Source organism: Rattus norvegicus, chromosome 8 (genome assembly GCF_021556685.1).
Source record: "Rattus norvegicus strain SHRSP/BbbUtx chromosome 8, alternate assembly SHRSP_T2T, whole genome shotgun sequence".
In the NCBI taxonomy this organism is placed as follows: Eukaryota; Metazoa; Chordata; class Mammalia; order Rodentia; family Muridae; genus Rattus; species Rattus norvegicus.
Genome location: NC_141541.1, coordinates 37,212,334 through 37,239,425, shown reverse-complemented (window position 1 = coordinate 37,239,425; position 27,092 = coordinate 37,212,334). Strand labels below are relative to the sequence as shown.

The 27,092-nt window shown below is 44.7% G+C and overlaps 1 protein-coding gene across 6 annotated transcripts in view; it reads left to right on the top strand.

The window, feature by feature from the left end:
- The window catches only part of Fli1 (Fli-1 proto-oncogene, ETS transcription factor), a 118,510-nt gene that overhangs the window by 4,979 nt on the left and 86,439 nt on the right, over positions 1 to 27,092 (top strand). For 2 of the 6 annotated variants that reach the window (XM_087561832.1, XM_087561835.1), the window contains exon 2: positions 23,243 to 23,403. Coding sequence is in view for 1 of the 4 variants with exons in the window: in XM_087561830.1 (XP_087417956.1) it covers positions 25,272 to 25,280 (9 nt within the window). In the remaining 3 variants the exon portion in view is untranslated. 6 annotated transcript variants of the gene reach the window in all.

Sequence of the window (27,092 nt, the reverse complement as noted above, 5' to 3'; positions counted from 1 at the left end):
AAGTTGGCATTGGTTTTAAAAAAAAATGTTTGGCTGAAATCAAACCCTCCCCACCCCCACCCCTAGAAATGTAGCATTCGTCTAATTCTCAGCATAAAAGAATAAATAAAGAAAGACAACAATCTTGGCAAAAATGTTTCTGCCATTAATAAACTTCCCTTTATTCTACCTTAAACCTCACAAAATATCCCCAAACTAAAGTCTCAGTCAACCTAAAGCTTGATATATAGTCTTTCAGATTAAACCATCTCTATTTATTGGCTTAGAATGGGAAATGCTCTGTTCTATTTCATCTAGACAATTGGCTGTATAATGTTGGCATGGAATACTTTTGATGTGAATAACATGAATTTTTGAAGTATCAGTTTAAAAGCCTGTCTATCTTTTAGGGTGTGTGTGTGTGTGTGTGTGTGTGTGTGTGTGTGTGTGTGTGTGTGTGTGTGTGTGCGTGTAATAACAGGATGACCTGGGACGTTGGGACCTACCTTCCACCTTGTTTGTGATAGTGCCTCTTTGCTGTCAGCTGCTATGTGCAGGGCTCTAGCTGGCTCAGGATCTTCCGCTGAATCTCCTATCTAGACCTCCTATCACCCAGCAGAAACCCTGGGAGTAGAGACCTCTGTTACTTCTATCTGGCTTCATGTAACTCTGGGCATTCAAACTCAGGCCCTCAGTCTTGTGTGGCAAGCTCTTTACCCACTGAGCCATCTCCCCAGCATCCTTTCTCTTGTTTGGGAAAAAAAGTCTGTGTCTCACTGGCTTGCCTCAAACTCACTATGTACTCAAGGATGATCACAAACTTCTGAGCCTCCAGGGAGCTGGAACTACAGGAATCTGTCCCGTGCTGGTCTATACTACAACTTTTTGGTCATCTCAAGGTTCTGCAGGTGTTTTTCTCTGCAGAAGGCGACACCCTGTTTCATTTTCTGCTGCTTTCATATCTGCCATGTCACTTAGTAATACACTTCAGATTGATTCTCCAGAGGTAACAGAAGGAATCACTATCCCTTCTCCATGCTGCTATTCCTCAGCCTAGCATCTTTAAAATGAGGCAGTCACTAGAATAACAGTCTTCTGTATGAAGTGGAGACTGTACATTGGCCAACCACATTAATACAAGTGTCTGGCTGCTATTCAGAACCAGACCTGGTAACCTGACTTGGATTCTCAACTAGAAGATGAGCTGGGTGTTTCAATGGGGTTTATCAAGTGTCATGACAGTCCTATGCCAGGAAAGAACCTTCTGAATGGCACCAAGAAAGATCTAGTGAAAAGTTGCATGGGTAGTTTCTTAGTCCTTGTTCCCTCACATTCATCCTTGCTGCAGACCTATGAGAGTTTATATTACCATAGCTCCACTTCACCTAGAAGATATGGAAGCCCATATTGGTGAGGCTCCTTGCCCAGGATTATAGCTAATAGGTGGCAGAGTTGGTTTTTTCAAGCCCAGTCTTTCTGATTGCAGGATGCCTGCTTCTTCTGCATACACCTTCTGTGCTACTTCCTGTCATAAATGAATCTGGAAGTTGGCCTTGTGGTATGGATGGACTTACGTATGGTAATATGGTTGAGGGCTTTGGAAAGGAAATGCATTGGGGAGGAGGTGGGAAGATTAGATAGAAATAGATTATAGAATTCCTTAAATATTGTGATAGAAACTTGGGTCTTATAAAATATATAATCAGAAATAATCAATGTTTAAATGTTTGGTAGCCTACATAGCCATACAAACCCCTTAGTGACTGTGTTCTTCCCACTGTTGTCTTGCTACTTAGTCAACAGAGATGACAGTGGCTTATTAGAAACTCTCCTGGAAGCTTCCAGTGTGCCTTGCGGACTAGACAGTAGAGATGAGTTTGGGAAAACAGAAAGGTCCACAGGACATTGCTAACTAAATAGGCACCAAGCAAGGGAGGGAAAATTCCATGTCTTCTACTGTTATAAAAATGTGGAGTGAGGCACATGCCTGCATTCCCAGAACTTAGAGTACAGAGACAGGAGTATCCCAAGCCCAGGGACAGTCTGAGACACTTAGCGATTTCAAAGTCAGGCTGTGCCACATGCCAAAAACGGATTTCAAAGAGCCAAGGGCTGTGAATTTGGTTCAGTGGTCAAGCATGTGCCTCGCCTGCACAAGACTGGATCCGATCCCCCAAACTATGAAAAATGTTTTTGAAACACTGATTGTTCTATTTGCGCCTCCAAATATGACTCTTTGCCCAGTGTTCTGGGGAATCTCACCGTGAGGTATGTTTGTAATTGGGAGGTCTATCCTAGGTGACAACGTCAGCTCGTTTTAAGAATGAGTCAGCAGATGGTAACAGAGACCAGGCAGAAGGGAAGGTTGTTTCCCTGAGACTCAAACCAAACTTCTATGGAAATTCAGAGAAGTGTGACATTCTCTCATGTGTAAGTCAGGCCAGTTGTCTGGATTAGTAACACTCACATTTCATCTGGTCAAACAGAGACACAGATGCTTTTGTGCCTCATCCCAGTAAGACCAGAGACAGAAGGGGTAGGTCACCTTCAGTAGTTCAGACAAACTTTACAGTGACTTCAAAATCATTCACACCTGAAGCCTTTAAGGCATTTCCTATCTTTAGGGAACAACACTCTGCCGTTTACTTTATGATCAAAACCTCAGAGTCCAAACATTTTCAAACTCTCAAGGAAGACACAGACTTGAGTCCTGTGGAATGATTTCCCAAGAGCAGGCCCATTTACTGAGCCAGAGCTTAACATCCGAGGTCATGAAAGACTCATGTCACATTTCAGTGCACACATACATGCAAGAAGCCTGAATTACAGGTGCCAAGGGAGCTTTAACCTTGCTTTTCTAGACATGTGTGGCTTTCACTTACCGACCAGAATCTAACAGTCCAGAAGCAGATTTGTTCATTCTGAACAGGCAAGCGCTCACTGATTGCGTGTAGAAAGGCATCTAGTCTGAAAGCAAATAATCGTACACTACCATCCATGCAGCCAAAGGATGAAAACATAGCTTGATGTCATAGATTATTCAGCTTTTAAACCGTCTTTAGGTTGACTCTGTTGGGATCTCCTCTAAGCATATTGAAATTTATGTGTCTATGGAGTCATTTTGTATTTAGACATTTATCCTTTAATTCATACTCAATCATGTATCCACTTACCCAAATTGAATAGGCACAGTGTTCCAGAGGTTGTCCACATCTGTGAATGAGAACAAGATGTCTCCACTCTTTCTTTCTTTCTTTCTTTCTTTCTTTCTTTCTTTCTTTCTTTCTTTCTTTCTTCCTTCCTTCCTTCCTTTCTCTTCCTTCCTTTCTCTTCCTTCCTTTCTCTTCCTTCCTTCCTTCCTTCCTTCCTTTCAGATTTCTAGAGAGTAGAAGTTTCTCTACTTCCTTATTTTGAGCTCTGATGATCCATGATTCCAAAGAAGGCAATATTCATTTGGGGGCACTATTGATTCATAGCCTAATGTTATGGGTACATTAGGCATAGTTCCCCAAGGTGACAACAGTGTAGAGTTCCATATCTCCTCCATCTTCGGTGATAATAGTCCTTTATATAGACAGTTTCGAAAGTCCAGAGCTTGAGCCAAGGGAATTCCTCCTCCTTCTCTCTTCCTCCAGGTTCTTCCATGTGTATATCAACATGGAGACAGACAGAACAAGTGAAGTAAAAGATGGGGCTGCCTTGTGGCTCAGTGACAGAGCAGCATGGCCAAGGTGTTGTTAGACTGCCCGTACCACAGAAAGGAACAAGCGCACTGAAAAGATAATTGAGAAAGCTTGGGGACTGTTCCTCAGACTATCAGTGCAATGACACTCACAGGTCCTAAGAAAAAGACTACTCATGGAGAAATGGACAAAGATTCTGGAAGAAGAATCTCAAGTCTATACAGACATAAAGATATTCAGATGAAAAGAGTAGAATTCTTACCGTCATGACCTATGAGGACAGCAAAGATTAGTGTGCTGTGTCAGAAAGGGTGACTGCCTTGTCCTTATCTGTATTCAGATACTGAGGGCAAGATGCTTATTGTAGCATCGTTACAATGGCAAAGATGAAAAATGGTTTTATTTAATCATCAGTAAATTGCCAGATAAATAGTTAAAGAAAAATATATATAAGAGGATGCCATGCTAATGTTTAATGCAATAAAATAATTCTTATAGACACTAATTTAGAAATTTCTCAATGGAATATTACCACATAAAAAAATTCCAAACTGTATAGTCCATTTATGGAGGATATTTAAGCAAGTTTATGTATGATTATTTATGTATAAATAATTTCTAAATGTATATTCATTAAGTGGTTAAAACTAGGTGCCTCTGAATAGGAAAAGTAGACATCTACCTTTCATATCATAAATTCAGGGAACATCTTATCATTAGCACGCATTATTTTCAAAATTTAAAAGAAGCAAAAATTAAAACGGTCTGTTAGAGATTTATTGGAACCATTGCAATCAAATCGTGTGGATCCCAGAGACTTGAAATTCCATTTTGAGAGATGTCTGGCCAAGGAGTCACATGCCATATTTCTAACTCAGGCTCTATCTCAGCTATCGGATCCTCAGCAAGTCACCAGACTTCTGCTGCTTACATGACGTTTCTCTCTTTAATCGTCCCATGTGTAAACTGAATTACAATGACAATATTCTCTTCTAATCCTAAATTCGTTCTCTCGAGGTTGTGTACTCCTGTGTCTGATTTTGGAGTGTGGGTGACTGAACTCTTTGACATTCTTTCTATCTAGTGTGGCTGCTCTACGATCTTGTGCTACTGGGTAACTCTTAAGACCAGCCATCAGCTGAGCTCTTAGGAGGTGATTTGTGAGTTTTGGGAAGCTCAATTCTCTCCACTGGCAACTCATGGTGTAGTGGTGTTGATCCCTGTGTGTTGACACCATCTAAGAATAGGGTCTAACTGTGTACTGGGGTCTTAGACTCTTTTCTAAAAGTCAAGTTGCATTTAAAAACCAAAACACATTTGGCTCCAAGAGCCTTTATCCTGGACTTTTAAAAAATCCTATTTAATTGAAGGAAAATTGAATTTGTCTGGTTTTTATTCATTTACACTTAACTCTTAAGAAAACAATATTTTGAGGACTTATTTGATGTCTAAAAAGAATGTTGAGCCTCTTAATGAGTTTTCTGGAAGGCTTTTTATTTCTTTCTGCTTCTTAAAACAGGAAGTGGGGCAGTGCTATGGGTAAACATGGTCTGCCCCAGAAGGCCCCAATTTGGTGTGAAATAGTATCATGGGCCATGTGTGTGGACCCAGTGGTCCAACTAAGGCTTCTTTTCATCTAGTTCTTACCTAAGACTGGGTACATTATTCACCATCCATCTAAGGGGTATACAAACTTTGATGATCAGAGTTATAAGAAAAAACTTAAAAATCTAGTTATAATCTGATTTTAGGCACTGATGTCTGCCCCTTAAGATACATTTACCTTGGTCCTTATATCAATTCTATGATATATGTCTTGGTTCCATTTTGAAGCAATTGAGTAATTTATTCAAGAAAGGGGGAGGAGCAATTATCCAGGCCCAATCTTTTGGCCTTCAAAATTTATGGAACCTGGTCACTATGAAAAATTTCCAAATTGACCCACATGTCTCCATGTAGGTTGAGACTCAAAGACTAACTCTTCCTTTGTATTTTAGCCTCCTGGTATTGGAACCTGGGCTTTGCACATACTCTAGGCACATGTTTTCCCACCGAGCAATATTAAAAAGAAGAATGTTTGGTTTTTTTTTATTTACTATATGTCTTTAGCCAGGATCTTGCGAAGGTGTTTGGGTTAGACCTGAACTCAATCTCTTGCCTGGGCAGGCATAGAATTTGCAGTCCTCCTGCCTACACCACAAGGCTCAGCTCTAACCAGCTTGTGAGAAATACATAGATTTTGCTGTCTCTAGTTGCCATAACTCCTGAGTGCAGCATGGGCTGGACACATTCATTAAATTGTTCATACTCCATTACCAATTATGCACGAAGTCTGTGTATCCAGGAAAAAGTCAGTCCCTAGCTTTGTAGGCAAGTGTACTGACAGGTGGGCAAGTGACTGTGAAATCAACAGGCAATGTTTTACCATAATGAACTACAGAGGTGATTCACAATATGTTCTGTAACTCAAAAGAGACTAAGAGGAGACTTTGACTTGACAATCTGTCCTCTTCGACCTCTCTCATTTTTGCCTTTGTCCACTCTTCCTTTAACTCCTGCTCCTCTTTTCCTTTCTCACTCATATACTCACAAAACTACACATAGACTTGAAATAAGAGAAAGGATTTGGGTAGTTCTGAGAAATGCTAAGAAAGGAGTGCTCTACCACAGGTGAAGGAAACGATCGAGCAAGGCTGACTCCAGGCCCCCGTTTCTCTTGAACAGCATTTCTTGTAATTTCAAGGCAGATTGACTTATAACTGCATCCCAAGCCACTGCACATCAGTTCCTTTTATCAGCCCAAGTGAGACTTCCTGTGGACTGGCCCAGCTTCCTGATATATTTCCCTTTTCCTTTGGTAGAACAAAGAAAACCGTAGCTCTAAGGATCTTTGGGAGCAAACATAATTTAGCACTGTAGAATCCACTATTTTAAAGTTTTCATTCTCCATGCATGAGGCTAAATGCTCACCCTGGCATTGCCCCCACGACCCGGAATAGTCTGTTAGCATTTGAGGAGACCCATGTTAGATTCTGAGGGCTCAGTGTCCCACTGGAGGATATCCTCCTTGTAGTTTGGTTTCATTCAAAAAATGGAAAATTAAGGCAACTGTTTGTGTGATTGTTTAGCATGCCTCTCAAAGCAATCAGCACATAGAGTTAACTTAATATGCCCTTCTTCCAAATTCTTACAAAGTAAGGACATTGGACAGAAGAGACAGATTAGGTTTCAAGATCCAGTGCCTTAAGAGAGAAGTGGGCAAGGATACCACCAGCACTGATTAAGAATCCACATGCCCAAAAGGACACATCCCTTAATAAATATGTTTCCCAGAGCGAAGGCACAAGGCTTACTCAACTCACAAGGACTTTGAGCCTTCATCCTATCTCTTTCTTTGTCATCGTCCACCTAAGGAACTGAAGAGACATGTTCTGTAGGTGCCACTCGAGCAGCTAAGCAATACTATTACTTTTTGTTTGTAATCATCACTGATATGGAATAGGAAAACAATAAACTGGAATCTACTCCTTGGTGGGGTCATCACTAAAAGAGCAATTCATGGTGGTCAGTCCAGTTCTCTAATGTCAATGGCTCTGGGATGAAGTGGTCAAAAGAGGTGTTCTTCAAAGAACAAAATACTACCTGGAATGAGGAGTGTGGGTGAGGGTGTGCATCTGGCTTTCTCCGGTAACCAGCATTGGTGAGGCCAAGTGGAAGTGATAGAGTAATCAATAGGTAGTCTTAGTTTTCTGACACTGTAGTCTGCCACGAGCTCTGCATCCAGGCTTGTTACTCTCAGGTGTTCTGGAAAAAGACCCCAGCATTTCCTCACAAAATTCCCTTTATCCCTGACACGCTATAAAGAAGTAACTGCTCAGACATGACCATTTCTCCCCCTGTACTAGAGTCCACAGATTCCACAATAAAGTGTCACTCAAGTAGGATCTTTAGTACAACACAGAACAACTCTACAGGGCCCAAGGCCTCTGAGCCACCTGCACTTCCTTCACTTTCCAGAAGATAATGAACAGTTGGCCCTTCTGCTTCAGGAAACTGGCATGCAGACCACTTTCCCAGAGTGCTCTAGGGATGGCTCCCGTGGTTTGGGTTCGCTGCTCTGGGTTGCTAAGCTGTTCCTTCTGGTGACTCACAGATCTGTATAGATTTTGTATCCATTCTTTGTGGTAGTAAGGGACTCACCAGGGCATCCCTCTTTGTCTCCCTGCTCTTGCTCCCCAAATGTCTTGTAGATCCACCATCATGGGCAGTGAGGCCCTGCTTGAGTTCACTACAATTAATCTTTTTCTTCCCATCAGTGTGGACTAGGTTTGACCCAGAGTCTTCTCTTCCCAGAGCACCCTCTAAAAAATTTTAAAATCCTATGTGTATTTCATGGGAAATTTCACACGCCTGTTTCTGATTCATTTTCAATTAAAGGCTCAAAATACTGGTTTTGTAAGAGTCCTTTGATGATTCTGATTTTTGTTGGTTCATTCTTTCTTTCCTCCTAAATGTCCATAGAAGTTTATTAAATGTTGCTCCCACATTTGCATGCTTAATTGTTAACAAAATAATTGAAAACAGTGGAGTCTTTTTCTTCTTCTGTGCACAATACAAGAGCATTTATGGACTGTGGAGAGAGAAAACATCTCAAAGATGAACTGGAAAAATAGGGGAAGAGGTGGATTCCCAACAATAAGATCGGTGGGGGCTCAGGGCTCATGTTTTCTGGAAAGCAGAAGGGGACATTGTAAGACACATGAGTGTCTCCTGCTCCATTCAGCTGGAGCCCACAAATACTCATTTGGGTAGACAGCCTCAACTGAGAGGGAACAGGTAGACTGGATGTTTTAAGATATTAACAGTGTTTTTATTTCCTTCTGGTCAGAGGAAGTTAGAAGTCTATTATCACCATAAGCCTCAGTCTCTGCCTCCTTGTTGGCCGTTAGAAGCTTTGATGGCAATCCTGTCTAGATATACCTCTGTACCAACTCATTAGCTCTCAGAGAAGTTCCCATAATCCATGCACTCTCCTTCTAAAGAACTAAAGTGAACCCCAGGTTGGGTCATCCAAGTTCTGTGCCTGGTCTTGCTTAGGCCAGCTGGGTGGCATTGGACATCCTATTCAGTCTTTCTTAACCTCATCTTTTCTATTCACACAAAAGAATTGAGACTAGCAGTATACACTTCTTACCCCGTAGATTTGGTAACAGTCTGGAGTACTGAGATGCTTGGGCTTCTTGAACAAAAGCATTAATTAATAACTACAGTTGGAATAACAGCTGGACCATGGATTTGGGGGATAACCCAGGCACCATTTCAGATTCAGAACCCCAGTTGAACTCTTCAAAGAGAGAACCTGCCCATCTCTCTTTACTGTGAGGAACTCACTACTAATATTCTGTCAGTTAAAGTGTGAAAATGTAATTTCATGTGCACACAGTGCAATGTGGAGTACTTCTTGCCTAAGAAAGGTGATGAAAATTCTTTGTGAAGTTGGTAGAGTTTTACTAGACACCATGGTGGTGGCAAAATGACTCTGTGAAAGTTTGAAGTTGGAGGCTGGGAGACAAAGTGCTTGCCATCCAAGTGGGAGGGCCTGAACTCAGAGCCTCAGATTCCATGTAAAGTTGAATGCAGGAGAACCTCAATAACTTCCACACTCCTATAGTGAAGGGGAAGACTGAGACACGAATGTCCCTGGAAGCTTGAGGGCCAGTTAGCCTGTCATACACAGGAGCAAACAAGAGGACACCTTGTCTAAAACAGGGTCCTGAACTCATCTACACACAGAGAAACACACATACACACACACACACACACACACACACACACACACACACACACACACACACACACAGAGAGAGAGAGAGAGAGAGAGAGAGAGAGAGAGAGAGAGAGAGAGATTTGTAAGTTTCAAACATATCTAATTCGTTTCCATTCATTTTGAGTTGTGTGATCATAAAATGGATACTAACTGTTCTTTCCTAACTGCAAACTAAGAGTTATTATGATAATAATAATAATTTGCCTTATTAAGTACCAGACACTAAAGAAGCATATTTCCATACAGAAAAGTGCTTTGTAATTGGGTACTGGGTATTGTAGTATACACCAGTAATCCCAGCACTGGGGAAACTGAAGCAGGAGAACTTGGTTCCAGACCAGGATGAGCTACATGGCAAGATCTATATATTAGATAGATAGATAGATAGATAGATAGATAGATAGATAGATAGTAATGGGCCATGTAAATTATTACTATTTTAATTTCTTCTCCTCCTGGCCAGTGCTTAAATGTAATGGATAACAAAGTGCTTTTTCCCTCTGGCACTAAGATTTCCAAAAATGGTTGAAGTTGGTTACATTGGCCAATTAGCCAATTATTTGTATCTTTTTGCAGGCCCAGACTTCATTTGTAGCAACGCACCCCACAGATCAAATGTCCCATACTCCTCTCTTCCTTCCCTTGTATCCGGCTATTGTTTTGCTTGTGAAACTCCCAACCCAATCAATGGGATTTTACGTAAAAAGCATAAAGAGATGGCAGGATGTGACTGTGGACTCAGGAATTCCAGGCTTGCGCTGTTGATAAAGAGCCTTATGTCAAACAAACAAAAGAGTGAAGACCATCAGAGAAATGTTCCATCCAACCTGTACCACTTGGATCCATTGTTTTCAGGTTAATGTCTGCCTTTATAGAGCTGGTGTATCCTTGCTATAAACCCCGTGACCTTTCCACAGCATTCCCTTCTGAATAGCTTTGAAATTACCATTTAACTGGCCAGATTTCTGGGTGCTTCACCTCAATCACCAGGGGCATCACTTCTGCTGTCTCTTCATGGCCTCCCCAACCCTATTTTTTTTTATCTTTTTTCATGTCTTGGGCAATATGTTGGTCAATTTACAGGGAATGTAATATGACAGCCCATCTGTTCCGGATTTTGCCTTTCTCTTCTGGAGAGATGAATGTCTGCAGCACAGTTGACTCCCTTGGTCCCATGCAGGGCTATCATAGTCCATCTTCAACTCTGATTCTATCACTAAGCATAGGGAGTGAAGGAAGCACCCAGCGCAAGGAACAGTCCACCTTGAAGATGGCTGTCTGGTAGGGTTAATGTCAAGAAAATAGTGGCCCTCATCGAATGCGCCCAGAGAGAGCTTTCTTTACTCTCACTGCCTTCTTGGTACTTTAAGAAGGTTGTATCTCTGCCCTGGGGTTGCACTAAGCCACTAAATATGCTGATGTGATAGAAGTGACGTGAGCTGGGAGGACATTTGCCCCATCCTACCTGGACTGGATCAATGGAATGAAGACACAGAAAATGGAGCGAGCTGTTTCCGGTTGAAGTGCTGTGTGTATTTAGGATGGAGATGTAAAACCTCCTTGAGTCCTTTTTCAAGGTAGATTGGACTACATGCTTTGGTTTTATTCCTGACCAACTGAAATGAGATTTCAAAATTCATGGAGCTAGATCTTGAGTTGTCCACACACCATGTCCTGTAATTGTTAGAGACTACTACTCTAGAAAGATCAGGCCTGCTGTATCTTTCTCTAAGAAAACAAAATGAAGCTGTTCTCCAAATCTAGGTGAGCATTCTGCATTTCTCCCAAAGCCTGAGAGCAAATGTAAAGATATTAGTGAATAACACCCCCCCCACACACACACACACTTCAACTTGTAAAAGCTACTTTACAAAATGGAAGCAGAGGGCAGCCTTTCAGAATCCATCCATTTGTTGACATCAACTGTTTTTGGAAGGCTTGCTTATGGACACTTTCTGGGCAAACACAATAACTTAAATCTTTACCATGGCCCCTGTTGTGTGCAGACATTTGGAAATACTCAAATAACTAATACATATTGCTTTCTGGGTTTTTTCCAGGTAGCTCTATATTCCTGGGTTCTATTTAGGCAAAGAGAGTGTTATTTGTTAGTGCTGTGTGGTAATGATCCAACACTTGACAAAGCGGACTGGTAAGGGCAAAGAATTCAGAGCGTTCTTGTCACTGGAAATGTGTGGTGATGCCTCCTTATTTCGCAGTGGACTAGAAAACCAAGAACATAGCCAGAAATAGGATGTTAGCTTTTGAAGACCTGGCCCTAGTGAGCTACATCCTTGACCTATGGCCTACCTCCTAAAGTTTTCATATCTTCTGTAGATATTACCATCAGATGGGGACATACGCATTCAAAACACACATTCATGGGGGGGTGTATTTAGTAGTTAACTGGAAACAGGGGGCAATACTACTTTTGGGGCTACAGAAAGGTCAAACACATCTCTTTTAAGTTATTCTTGGTTAAGAATTTTTCCTAGAGATATGGCTGGTGCGTTCACCCTTTATGGGAGTGAGGTGGATTGAGATGAAGTTTCACTGTGTAGTCTTGGATGGACTGGAACTTGCCCCATAGACCAGGCTGACCTCAAACTCAGAGATCTACCTACCTCCTGAGCTCTCGGATCAAAGGCATGAGCTATACATTTTCAAAAAAAGAAGAGACTTAAGGAACTTTATGAATTCTTCTAAGCCTTCTTGTCTCTATGTCAGAGGTCAAGGTTATGGAAGATTAAGACAATTATCTTTATCATAGTTGTCCAAGTGAATCTTGTGCTAAAAAAGACAATGTCCTGTCTTCACTGTCCAATATGATGGCCACAGCCAAGCTGCTGAGATGTGAGATGTTCCCAATGCAAAGGAGGAATATTTTTTGAGACAGAAGTAGCTTTTTTGCCACAGAGCCTAAGATAGCCTTGAAGTGTTGGTTATGTCTTGCCTCAGTCTGTCCAGTGGTAAAATTGCAGATGTATACCACCAACTCAACTTGAGGAAGCACCTTTTAATCCAACTATTCTAATTTTAAATAATACCAATAAGGTTATGGTCAGAGCCATCACTTTCAAGTCTCGACTGAGATGGAAGGATGAACTCAAATGCTTTCTCTTCACGAGTCAGTGATGGGTTAGTTGTGTGCTTGGAGACTAGTGCTTCCGTCCATTCTTTCATTGTCAGTGTATTTTTCTTTGAGACAAAGTCTCCTGTAGCCCACACAGGCTCCAATCATACTATGTGAAGATGCTATCCTTGAAGACCTTGCTCTTTTACCACCATCTCCTATTACAGTCATGAACCACCATGCCCAACTACCTCCATTACTCTATGGAGAATTCCAAAGTAAGGTAAAATGTTCAGTGTTTCCAGGTTGCCATGCTGGCCTGGGGTTGGAGCGTTAGATTAGCACATCAACGTCCAGGTTCAACAACCAAATCTGTGCTGACCACACAGAAAGAATAGAATACTTGTTTTTCCCCTTCTATACTAATGGAGGCAATAAAATTTTTACAAAAGGATATTTACAGATCATGATTGAATGAGTACTAGATTTGTCGAGGAACAATATGGGCCTTTGATATACATACCCTCTTGTTAGGAAAATAAAGTTGACCAAAGAGTAGCCCTTCTACAACATGGTGACTTTGGTTTCCTCTTTGGAAAATACTGGCACCAACCCAGATTCTTCTGAAGATTGTTTTCGGCTCTAATGCTTTCTGCTCTCTGCCACCATGAAAATATGATTTCCTATTGCGTAGGGCTCCATACTCTTAACAGATGGTTTGTTTCTCTAGTTCCCAGATCTCTGCAACTCTTTGAAAGATGATTTCTCCTCAGCTATAAACATGAACAAAGCAACTGAATTTGGCAAGTAACTAGCTGGAGGGTCCAGGAAAGCCAGTTTCCCTCTGGAGCATGTTTTCTTAACTTGTATTGTTTTGTGATACCTCAGTTCCAAAGACGTATATTAGAATCTCAAAACATAGAGCAACTTGTCTATTGCCTTCATGCCCTGTCCTTCGGATAACAACATTTGACATGCCGTACCTACCATAGCTATGGGATTGTCATTGGAATAAGCATTAAATCCTTCTTCTGAGAACATCTGACCTCATTAGTAAATTCACTCTCACAATGAGACATATAGTGGGTTTTCTGCTGTATATCTTTGGGTACACATCATGGTGGAGGTCAAGTCTGTGTACACCACTGAGTCTCTAACATGGACTTGTGAGGTGGGTTATCTGAAATTAAGATGGATAGCCTCTTCCAAGAAAATGAGGTCAAGTTCACCTGAAGTCTAAACTCTACCTAACAGGTTTTTTAGGGTGGTGGACTATTGTGGTTCTGATTCATACAACAACAAGCCTCCTGGAAAAAGAAAATGCACCTCTACCCACAGGCCACAGTGAGTGCCCAGTGTCCAACGGTCTCATCCTGGTTAATTGTAGTATGATGGTTCTGTAGCTGTGAATCTTTACAACTTCTCCCGCCTTGAAATACCTTCCCTCTGTTCTTTTCGGATAGCATGCTGCATGAGGTGAAGGGGCCGCCTAGCTTTCAGGATCCCAGTGTTTTGTCTTTCGTGTGTTGGTTGGTTGGATTTTGCAAGGCTTGCTCTGAGCTCAGAGGGCTGAGACTTTGCCAGTTTTTCTCTGTGCGGTCCGCACGTGGCATATCTTCGTGGATGGACTGAACAGTCTCCATGCATCAGGGACCAAGGTAGAGGAGTCAAAAAGATAACTGTGACTCCTGCTTTGGCAGAAGTTGGGCTGAAGCTGAGCAAGCAGGTATTCAGTCCAAAGAGTTCTGTGTGAAAAGGGAAGTGTGGAGTGCCTCTGAGAGTCTGCCACGGGGACCTAACCTAGTCTCAGAGGTCAAAGGCTTCCCTAAGGAAGTAACATTCAGGCTGAACCCAGAGTGATAAGTGAGAGAATGCATGAAAGAGAACAGACTCTTGATAAGTCTCTGCTAGTGAGTGGATGGCTGAAATGTCTCCTTCACTCTATGGTAAGTCACTCCGGGGCCTTGCTAAATTAGTGTCAGAAGCTTAGTCATTCTAACCATGGCCCTTCCAGGCACGATCTGTGTGGCTGCAAAGTCATCCTCCCTGCCACTTTCTTATTCGATAAAGGCAAGTAAAACGTAGTAAGGAATGGCATGGAAAGACAATTGTCTTTGGAGGCATTATCCGGCTGGCATTTACTGAGGACATCGAGTTAATGCTTAGACCGTCAGTTCAGACCCCTCTGACATGCAGGAAGTATATCTAGATACGTCAAGGGTAGGACGATTCCTGAGAGCTGACGTCTTTCTGCCTTGGAAGATGCCAGCCTTGTTTCAGCTTGCTATAACCTCCCACTGGAAAAAGGCCTTTCCTGGACAGCCAGAGGCCTAGACCTTCACTCGAAGGCTTTGATATGAACCACGTTCTGATGGGGCCTGGGTCTCCCTTGCCTTAGGTTTCCTCAACTGCAGATCAGGAAGATTCTACCAATGATATTTTTACCTCAAAGTGATGTCGTAATGAAGATGGCAGAAAAAGCATTTTGCAAGATCAAAAAAAAAAAAAAACCTTCTTAGCAAGCATGTAGCGAGCTATCTCTGTGTCTGCTAGAATCTCAGAGGAAACTCTCTGATCTAAGACTCTAAAGAGGCACAGGCACAGGACTGACGTTGGCTTTTTCTTTCTGGAATTTCTGTGCCCTTTACCTCGGTATTACTTTAAATGACATTGGTAGAAAGACTTGGCAATGCTGCTGCTGATGGCACTGATGTTGGTATGGTGCTGATGTTGGTATGGTGCTGATGTTGTGTGGATCATGCTGATGTTGTTTTGGGTGGTGCTGATGTTGGTATGGTGCTGATGTTGTGTGGATCGTGCTGATGTTGTTTTGGGTGGTGCTGATGTTGGTATGGTGCTGATGTTGTGTGGATCATGCTGATGTTGTTTTGGGTGGTGCTGATGTTGGTATGGTGCTGAGCACACAGGAGCCGTATAGCCCTGTCTTCTCATCGAGGCTGCCTGGATTCCTTTATGATGCCCACTTTCCCAGTGAGAGGAGCTGAGGTTTAAAAAAAAAAAAACTCAAGAAATGGACCCAAGAGTGAGTTAGGCTCTGTCTGGCCCCAAAGTCTTGGCTCACGACATGTGTGAAACAGTTTGAACTTCTCAGAACAAGAGCTTGGAGTTGCTCCGTGATGAAACACACACCATTAATTTTTCCTGCCTTGGAATACATGAGTGTTAACATTCACGGGAGTTTACTTTTGCAATCCCCACGGCCTTCTGCCATTTCCACATCCCGTCACCCCCTTTCCTGATAGCATTGCTCTCGTGGTGTTTAAATCGGGGAGACGGGTGTGCTATATTCATACCTGTCCACATAGAAAGGACTGGAGCCGAGTCGTGCCATTTGCTGAAAAGCTGCTATGGAAGCTTTGTGAGTGTGCCAGGGCGCTGGCTATGTCTTATCAACGGTATTTTACGAGATTGTGGGGGTCTTTTCACCTCCCCTCTGCCAGTCCCACCTCACTCTGCTGTGTGATCTAGTGAGAAAAATAGCATCTCTACCTCCTTGCTGTGGAAACAATGGTCTTGGCTGGTGCCGCTTCCTTCAGATCCCCACTAGGGAATCTGAGAGATGACCTGATTGAATTCCACCCGTAAAGGTCATGCTTTGAATCCAGGGCAGGAGGGAAAAGTGAAGAAAACATTTTTTGCGCTGATATCCCATGTGCCCTGAGCACGCTGGGACCTCCCCTCGCTGCACTGTGGTCTGCTGATAAGGATAACGTGGATGGCAAGTGGCACACTTCCAGGACAAAGGAAATTCTCTGCTTTATTGTTTAAAAGAGTCCACTGTCCACACAGGACAGCAGGGTTGGGGAATAAGCCGTGGATGAGAGAAAAGGCAAGGTTGGTTGGGGGTAGATTGGGACAGGAAAGGACCACCAGGCTGCTGGGAGTGCCATCTGGGGAGCATTTGCATGGTTGGGAGGTAGAAAGAGGTCACTGTAGTTGATGGTGTACAGAAGGCTTGAGAGTCCGCCTTTTAGAAGTTGAGGCTCCTACTTGATAGAATAGAAAACGTGGGCTTTTTAGGAGCCATGGCGAAAGCGCCAGGAGATTTAGAGGAGTTGATCTGGTTTTAACTTTAAATTCAGGACCTTTTCTTGCCCCGCCCCCCCTCCAAGCCAAAATGTCAGAAAGGGCCTGGTTTCCCTTTATGGAGTGCAAAATAAACAGATCTTCAACAGCGGGAGAGGGGCCCACCTCCCCAGTCCGTCATGCCAGAGCTGGGGGTGGGGGGACCGCAGGGAGCAGCAGTTATTCTTCTGTCTGGTTAGGATTTGGCACTGACTTTCATTTTCTCCAACCTCTGTTTTCTAGAAGCCCGCCTGTGCAGAAGCATAGGAGTAAGGGAGAAGCTGGTCTTGGGCTTTCTTGCCAGACTTCAAAGGTTGTGGAGTTTTCAGTCTTGAGAGTTCGGGGAGGCAATTCCAAGACTAAAAACTGTAGGGTGGGGGGGGGGGGGGTTGAACCCACCATCTGGGCAGGATGGCAAACTCTGTCCTCCCAGCCCTGCTAGCCCAGCCCAGGAGAACGTCCAGCCCTGGGCATCTCTGGGTCAGCTGCGGTTAGCGTGGCCACAGGGCCTTGCATTCCTTCTGGTCTTAGCTGGGTTTGGGGTGGGTGTGACCATGGGTTTACTCTGGAGAAAACGGAGACAAAGCGTCTAAATTGGGCAGGATCTTGAATCTAATGACTTGTTTACCATCGCCTGTGCTTTTTCCAGGGCAGGGAGGAGAAAGAGGACAGGGTGAGTGCTCTCTGTGGGCATGGGTTCACTGTGGGCTTGGGCACACTGTTGTTTTTCATTCTGAAGGGGTAGGACAGATAGCTCCAGTGGGGTAGCGAGGCACCATCCTAGCGGCCATCCGCCAAGCAAAGAGGTGCACTGTGTAATTTTCCAAGGTGGGAGGAAGCAGTGGTAGGGCTTCTGCCTTTGCCCAGAGTTTGGCTTCCGGGAAACAAACAGCTCCTCAAAGAAGGCCCAGTTCTACCACATGAAAGGCCCTGTTTCCTCCCACTTCAACTTCAAGCCACCCAAGAGATTACCCTCTTCACCCCTTCTCCAAGTGGACCCCAAATGCAAGGACTGGAAGGACAGGAATGAACACCTGTGATACGGCTAAGGGGCGGATCCCCAGACCTGGGCATGGCTAACAGAAGGGTCCAGAAGAATTTTCTGATAAGAAAACAAATCAACAGTGCCCCCTCCCTATTTTTATTTCCCATTTGCTAAATAAAAACCAGCCCCACCCCCGCAGAAAGTGTATACCTCACAGTTCAAGAACTTGCTTTTCCTAATTCTGGAAGTTCTCTTGTAGCTCAGGTACGAAACGTCTCAGACACTTAGATTAGAACCACTAGTGTTTACCCCCAAGGGAAGAGTGAGTCTGAAGACAGCCAGCAATGGGCTGTGCTGGGCAGCTGAGGAAGATCCCTTTCGCTTCTGTTGCCTGCCTGTGAGAGGCTTGTTACAATGTTTGCTTTCTGATGATGAAACTGAGGGTTGGAAAGGTTAAATGGTTGACTCGAGGCCATTCGGCTGCCACATGTGGCAAGTTTCATCCCCTTTTGCCCTCCTTCTAAACGGGTTAACAAAGAGAGGCAGAAGTAACCTAGTGGAGCTTCATCTCTTCAAGCTGACAAGAGGCTGCCTGAGTGTAAGGTCTGATGCCTCTCCTGAGTGGTTTCAACTGGGTGTGGCTGGTTAGAAATTGAGCTTCAAAAAAAGATGATGTCTAGCTCACGAGGAGCCCAGCTGCACCTGCTTGTTGTCCAAAAGCCCTCCAGATGTTCTTATGGAGATGTCTAAATGGGGGCCTCGGATTCCAGAGCAGTGTACAGGGGAGTCTTGGGACCATCCTGCATGTTCTCTCAGAGCAGAGACCCCAGAAAACTCTATTTTCAAAGGACAAAGATTCAGTTAAACATAGGACCGGCCGCTCAGAAATACATAAATCTACAACAGCTAACATGTACTTTGAAAGTTCTCTCATGTCTGTGGATGACCCTGCATGTTGAGAACCTGTGACCGGACCACCTGATGGGATGGATTTGCATTGCTATTCTAGCTCCTACCTTGCTTAGGCCAGAGGATTGTATAGCCCAAGCAAATCCTTCAATTTCCACAGTTCCTCAAGCTGTGGACATGTAGTTGCAGAAATTACTCTCTAGACTGTTCTGAGGTGCCCACAAAAGCTGGCACCCCCAGCCCGCTAAAATACCATGTCCTTCCCTTTCATTCTGTGGCCAGAATGTGCCCAGTGGGAGGACCAGGTCTGTGGGGGTGGGGCGAAGGTGGGGGGGGCGTGGGGGGGGCTGCAAGATTCCCACTCATTTCCTGCACCTGGAGGCAAGAACAGAGGTTATTCTTCTGACAACCTATTGTTAACGCTTTTGTTTGTTTTGTTTTGCCCTTCTGAAAAGAAACTTCCATATTTCAATTGTTCTTTTCACTTGCCAGCGAGGCTCACTACCTTACAACTGGCCACTAGCAGGGTAGATGTCTCTTACTTATTTATTTATCCGGGTACCCAGCACCCCAACAGTGAGACTCATGGAGAGCAGAGCAGCTGAAGGCCTGTCGGTCGACTCAGTGGAAAATCCAGAAGCACAGATGTGGATCCAAATTGGGCTGAAAAACCTCCTGAGATCAGGCTTTCTTGAACTTCCTGCTTTTAGCTTAACCAGTGTGTTCGACATAAACGAACTTTCGGTATTTTGAAACTTCCGTTTCTGATCTCAGAACCTGGAAGTAGAGCGCTGTTGTGAACATTTCCACAAATTTTGTCATGGGTATTCTGGAGACCATGTTGTACCCAGTAATTATGGAGTTTTAGAATTCACTACTACCACAGCAGCCTGCCTGCTTTGCAGGCAGGATGGAGAATAGCATTTTGCTTCAAAATAGGCTGGGCTTGGAGACCTTTGGGGAATGTTGAGATGCTAATCCTGTCATTTCTAGCATGTAACTTAATAGTTCAGAACCTTCGTTCTCCATCAGTCAAGTGGGGAAAATATAGTGGCTCCTGGCTTTATGCAGCCCCAGGTATTGTGTGTACTTTGTTTTCGTGTGTGTATGTGTGTGTGTGTGTGTGTGTGTGTGTGTGTATTTAAATATGCACACACAGGTCTATATATAGTAAATATATAGACATATATTAAATATTTCTTATCTTATTTATAGCTTGAATATGTTCCCTTAGGAATCTCTAGTTGCCAGTGTCTGATACTGTAGCATTTAGAAGCTGCGGAAATCTAACCAATGGGGTGGCTTCCTTCTGCGCTGAGAGCTCAAGGGTGGGGGAGATAGGGGTAGTGTCTTGCTACAAGTGAGTCTTTGAAAGGGGAACCGCATGTCATTTCTAGCTCTGTCCCTTGTTCCTGGGGAATAATACCAGGCAGACAGGAGAGTTGGGAAGCCAGGTGCCGGAGCGGAGTGCCCAACAGTCACCAACTGAAGTGAGCTGAGGCTGGGAGGAGCACGGAGGAGGGGCAGAGTCAGAGGCAGGCTAGATGCTGATCCAGGCTGCTGAAAACACTCACTCTGGATATGCCTGGCCCAGAGTGCCTTGGCTGCCTTGGCTTCCTTAAAAGCACGCAAACAAGCTCATGAATTGTGGGATTGTTTTTTTTTTTAATTTTTAAGAACTTTTAGAAACATCCACTTGCAAACTACGATCTCATTGATTCTATAAAATTTTGTATATAATTTCTAAAATAAATGAAAGTGTAATGATAGAAATATGGAAAAAAATAAAACCACAAAAAAACCCATGTTCTTAGAACCCAGTTAGCAAGCTAATAATATTTGATGTGTTTCCCCACAATCTCCTTATTGCAAATACGTGAGCGTACATGTCTAATTTTAATATATTCAGAACCGATTACTTTGAAGTCTCTTTTTTTCTTATTACTAAATTACAGATTCCCCCCCCCCGATATCACTGAATAATATCCCATGTCTGATAGCTGTGCACTTAAACTATTAAGCGAGTAAAAGCACTGAGGGTTTATGTGTTTTTCTTTTGTAGTACCTGGGGAACCTGGGCTTTTGGCACACTAGGCAAGCATTGCATCCTTGTGGGCTTTTGAGTGGTATGTGTTGTCTTAGCTACTCTGGCTTCTGGACTTGGGATGGTATTTTGCGACTGAGCTAGACGTTTTTGGTATTAATATTCGGTGTAGGCTTTAAAAACCAGTCACGTGAACTGCAGAAGAGGTGATGTTGTAGAAGTCACTAAGTCCCCATTGAGTCATAAAACCAGAAACCCTGGGAGAGGCAGACTGGGCCTTCGCTGGCCTCCTTATGCTTTTTAATGCAGTACAGATGGAAACCCGGCTGAAAGGAGATTGCTGGCCAGCCCGCTGGACCAGATCTGATAGCATAGCGACACAGACAGCATCTCTGCATTGCCTGCTACCCCGAGGCCTCTCTGTACAGGCTGCTTGATTAACACATGCAACTCCTAACTCCAGAAAACTTGATCTTCCCTTGTCCTTGTCACGCCCACACTCCCTGCACAGTGACCCCTGCAAAGCTCTCATCTCAGGGCAGCTGTCTGCCACTCTCCTGCCCCCTCCCAGGAACACAGTCAGCAGGCTCCCTGTCAGAAAGAGGCCAGGCCTCTCCGCCTTCTCTGTGTGTGGCAGGTCTTGGAAGGTAGCTTTCTGAGGGCTCTTTGTCTGGTGAGGCAGCCAGCAAGGCCTCTGTGTAGCAGAAGCCCCCTCACGTTCCCTTCCCCTCCCCCCTCCACCAGGGAAGGGGACCCTGAAATCTCTTCCAGCCTCACCTAACCAGCAGGCTATGACTGGAGAGAGGCTGGAACTCCCGTGGCCCCTGCAGAATCTGGATTCCTGGGAAACCTGTGCTGTGTGTGGAATTCACTGTGAGCGCCTTAAGACTGACAGTGTTGCTTGCTACCCTGCAAGGAGGCCAGCTTCACTTGGCCATGAAAGCTTCCGTTCACGCTGTCCTCTCTACCGTGGGCTCTTCATTAGGTATCCATCCATCCGGCTGATTCATAAGTAAGGCTTCCTAGTCTTTGCGGTACTAGGGTTTGAGGATGGCATGGAGGGTAAGGTAGACACACGGTTTACAGTTTCTGCTCTGACAGGAGACAAAAAGAATAAAAAGAAAAGCATCTCAGAAATGGAAGACTCTGCAGCAGGGATCATAGAGGAAATGCCTGCCGAGTTATCAAAGAAGCCTGACGCCCTTTGCTTGATGACTCAGATTACTACCAGCCTCCTTGAAGGTTCAGGTCGGTCGTTCAGCTGCCCAGCTATAGTGAGAGCAGCTCTATAGAATAGGAGCAGTTATGGGCGGCAGAGCACGCCTGGCCCCAGCCCTCGCCCCTCTAGACTCTGTGGTCAGGGAGTTCCTAAAGGAACTCAAACCCTTTGGGGCTGGGATCCGTTTACTCTCAGCACACTGGGATTTCCTGTTTCTAAGAAAATGGGGTTAGATGCTCAACTGCATTAACAAAACACGTTGATGGGAATTTATCTGAAACTTGCTGGCTCCTGGCTCTTTGGAAGCTTGGGTTCAAGAAGAAGGGCATTTAGGCTACTTTCTTTTCAAAGAATATTCTCTCTCTCTCCCTCCCTCTCTCTCTCTCTCTCTCTTCACACACACACACACACACACACACACACACACACACACACACACATGCATATGTGAGTGTGTGCATGTGCACATGTGTCATGTGTGTATGAGTGCCTGCAGAAGCCGGAAGAGGGTGACAGAACCTCTGAAGCTGGAGTTACAAACAGTTGAAAGCCACTTGATGTGGGTGCTGGAATCGAACTCGGTTCCTCTGGAAGATATCCGCATGCTCTTAACTGGTGAGCCTTCTCTCTTGCTCCCATCCGAGTGACTTTCTAAACTTTAAACCCGTTGGTTTGAGCCAGTTATTACCAATCGAAGGGCCCATTGTCTTTGCTTTCCTGCCTTAGGAATGGGCCCGCAAAGTGACCAAAGCCCCACTGAGGAGGTTCAGAGTGGGTGTTTCCCTAATCCTTCTGCTTTCACTTCAGGTAAGCCAAGTAGAACAAGGTCCCCTGAAAGACCCATTGCCCAGAGTCTATCACCAACTCCTATCTGCCCAAAACCTCACCGTACTTCCTTCCTTTGACCATCCAGGAAACTCAAATTACCCCTGACAAGACTATGATATCTGACAAAACATGAAATATTTGATCTTTGCTTAGGAAGGCTCTGTAGGAAATGTTGACATGGTATGAAAGAGAGAAGAATGGGTAGAGAAAGATTCTGACCTGGACCAACAAGCACTCCTCTGAGACATCAGAACCAGAAAGGGGCTGGGGACAGGAGGAAGATGCTCAGGTGGGAAGCAGGGCAGTGTGGTGACCTCACACCAAAGATTCCTCGAACCCAGGGCAAGCTTTCTACAGACACAGCACCAGCAAAATCCGAGGGGAGACGTCTGGGTAGGTTCCAGGGAATGCAGCTCTGCCTCCCTAAAAGAAGATGGCTATTATTTTTTTTTTAAGCAGGTTTTTAGACAAAAGATTTGCATGGCTTCCACAGGGAAGTGTAACTCTGTGGTCAGAAAATGTGTAAATTACCAGAGGTTTACTTCATAACAAGAATTGTAGGAGTCAAGGAAACATCGTAGCTGTTAATTGCGCTTGTTGCTCTTCCAGAGGACCTCATTTCCGTTCATAGCGCCTTCCTGGTGGCTTGTATCCGCCTGCAACTCCAGTTCCAGGGAATCTAACACCCTCTTCTGACCTCCAGAGCCACCGAGCACACATGTGACATGCACGTGTACATGCAAGTGAACTACTCATACCCACAAAGCTAAGTAAACAAATCTTTCAAACATTTCTTTAAAAGGACTGTGATCTTGGATGGTGTGTTGCTATCACCAAGAGCTACGTGTCAGCTGAGGTGACAGGTCTCTCAGAGAAGCGCACAGCTGGAGCATGAGGGGATGAATGCCCTCACACAGGCAGGCCATGCTGTAGGAATGTCTCACAAAATGACTGACTTTGTAGTCTACTTTCACACCAATCACTGGTGACCAGGGAGAGGGGAGCTCTCTAAAGAATCAGGAGACCTATGCACGTCTTAGTTCAGGTTGCTACAGCAAAGTGTCATAGACTGGGTGGCTTTATAAACAGCAGGCACCATTTCTCATAGTTATAGAGTCTGGGAATCTACATTTGGGGTGGCAGCAACACCAGGTTCTGGTGACCCCCACCCTCCTCCTGGTTAAAGACTTCTGGTTCCCCCTGTGTTTTCCTGCATGCTTCCCAAGATCCCTTTTTAGCAGTCATTCTGTTAATGACTGTCTTCTGTCCATCAAACAACCCTCTCAAAGTTCCCCCTCCTAACACCATAACTCTAAGGGTTAGGAGTTAGCATAAATTTGGAGGGGAATACAAACATTTAATCCAGACCACCCACTATCTATACATCCAACACAACAGTGAGACAGTGGAGAAGAACACAGTAAGTGAGGCTCAGGAAGCATAATCAGGATCATTGAAAATGATTCAGAAGAAAAAGAAACTTCCCATAGGCTTTCGGAGGAGGGGATGGCCGCCACGTCTGCAGGTCATGAACCAAGGCCTTTGCCAACATGGCCGCCCAAGAACGGGGATTTAATGAGCAAAGATAGAGATGCTCCAGAATTCATTCTTGAGATTTCAGAATAGGAAACAGAACCCATGCACTATTCAATACTTTTACCATCCAAGTGTCAGTTGAACACTCGCCATTTCAACCACGTGGGCGTCACCGGTGATGCCAGTCGAGCATGAGACTTTTCTCCTGTCCTTTTGATGGAGTCAGTGCTTATAGAAAGTGGGCGTTCATCATGCTCAAAGCAGCAAGTGCGTTCATAACAGTAATGTGAGACGTCACAAGAGGCCATCTTAGGAATGGATGCCTATCTAAGGAAGGTCAGGGGTGGGGATGGTCTCAGGAAGAGGCACCATGGGAGTGGTGTTGTAAATGACCTAGGGTTTGTGGGACAGTCGCCCCAAAGAGGGGAAGCAGGAACGTGAGAAGGACACACCGTATCAGTGAGAGTGGCCTAAGTACAGAATGCCACTGGGTGGGGAGGTGGGGCAGTAGGTTACAGCCTGATCCTAGAGACCTTTGACCCCAAAGAGTCCTTGACATAGGTTATAAAGAGTTTGCATCTCTGAAGTGTGACGAGGGGGTGGGGTTGGTCCTTGTTTTGATAAGAGGATAACCAGCATCACACTGGCCTCAGTTAAGTGATCACTTAAAGGTGTCTCCTGCATAAGAGCACTCACTGGGTTAAGTAGTAGTTTGGCCCATGTGAAGAAAAACCTATCTCAAGCCCTCAGAGGCCTCCAGTGAACTTGGGAGAGATGGGGAGTGAGAAAGGGGGAGGGGAAACCCTTATCTGTAAAAGCCACAGGAGATTGGAATGGGGGGGGGGAGGGGGTGATTCTAGGAGACACACCAAGGAAGTGGAGATGGTTTGGCCTCACCCTCTCAGGGTCTGATTGGAGGCCCCACCTTTTCTGTTCTCCTTTCCTTTCTCTGGAAACATCAACAGAATTCCTCCTCTTAGCGATGGCAAAAATGCTACTACCCCGCACAGACAACTATAGGTCCTCGGTCGATCGGAAAGCTGATGCACCCCAGTGACAGCCTTCATAGACTCACAGAGGTCTGCTGGAAATCCTGGATGCCATGCCTGGGGTATGACGCTAGACTCCAGCTCTAGGTATTCTCATATTAAAAAGGAATGGCCACAAATGTAGGCAACGTAGGAGGGGCAGGGGGGGACCTGAATGCGGATTGTTTTTTGTTTGTTTGTTTTTCTGGATTCACTTTGTTGCTGGTTTCTGTTCTTACCTCCAGTGTGTGTTCGGCTAACTACTCATGGTTGAATATGCAAATGACTCATTAGACAGGCTCCAATGGGATTGATATGTCATGCACAATATCAGTCAGGGTCTTCTGGGGTACCCAGCCCCTTCCCCTCTCCTGCTCCGTGAATGCTCATGTGGATTATGTCCTCCCCCGCAACCCCCACCCCGACACACATTCAACAGGACCTGGAAGCTATGGGACACCCACTTCAGATCAGAAATATAAGGCCTGACTTTTCACATGTCGCCTGTTACCTTTAGGCAGCCACATGGACAAGTGAATTTTATTTCACCTAAGTCACTCTGTCCCACAGACCTTAAATGTGTCTGAAGTCTTTTACCATCTGAGGCCTGGCAGAGAGGTAGAGCAGGGTCGTCAAGTGTGGTGAGAACCAGGATGCAGAGAGCCTCGGGATGGAATAAACACTGCTTAGAAAGACAGCTTATCATCCCCTCGGTCTGCTCGCTCTTTCTCTCTTCCCCCTCCCTCCTTCTCTTTCTTTGACTGAATTGCCTCAGGGCCGGTGGTTTCAAAACTAGCAGCTGCAAACTTATGAAGGAAAAAAACTGAAACCACAACCCTGTCTTGTGAAAACTGTGTGCCAGTCTAAAAGTGGCAGTCCATGTGGGGGGATGGGGAGCCTGTTAACGTTCAGGACATAGAAGTGGGCAGCATGGGATCTCTGAGTCGGGTCTTAGGGGAAAGGGGAATTGTTCCGTGTTCTAGGCAAGGGTGAGTAGGGTACTTAAGACAAGTTTAGGAGGAGGAAGAGGAGGAGGGGGAGGAGAAAGAGGAGGAGGAGGACGAGGAGGACATCTGGTCAGGAGATTAGCCTCTTGGTAGTGGCTCTGGCATAGCCTGAGCCCTCTGAAACAACCGGGTTCTCAGATGCAAAGCAGACCAGCTGTAACTACCACATTGCTGCTGTCTTCATCCAGAAGACCAGAGAGGTCCAGCCTTCCCGCCTAAATCACCTGGGGCTTCCAAGCCATGCCTGCTAGAGATGCTTGCCATCCCACTCGTGGGTCAGACCTCTCCTTCCCCATCTCACCACGGCTGCCCACTGTACTCACCTACATATTTACCCTCCTAAAACAAACACAGTAAGACAGAAAAATGCTTTCTGAAACCCCACTTCAAATTGCCACCCCATCATCTCTTTCTACCCACAAATCATTCCGAGCGTTTAGGGAGGGGAATGCAATGGGGAAAAACCCTCTTAGAAAGAACAGGTCCTATGTGTCCCCAAGCTGGACCAAGGCAGCCCTTAAAGGTTACTTCTGATATAGATATCATAAGTTGGATAGGTCTTGGCTTGGACCATTTCTCCCTTGGCGTATAGTTCTTGAGAGGAGCATCTTTGGCAAGAACAAAACAGATATTTGAGTCCCCTGACCAGGTCAAGAGTTTCTCTACTCTGAATAGGAAGCCTACAGACAGACATAGCCCTAGCGAGGGTGACTTGGATACAGATCTGACAGGACTTTAGCAGGAGGTACAGATTAAGGAATAAGATCCCAGTGCACCCCAACGATAAAAAGAAAACAAAAGCATTCGGGAGTGAAGTTAAATTTTATGTATTAAAATAAAAAGCAAAGTGGGTGAATTGATCAACACTGGGTGGGGTTAATGAGAGTA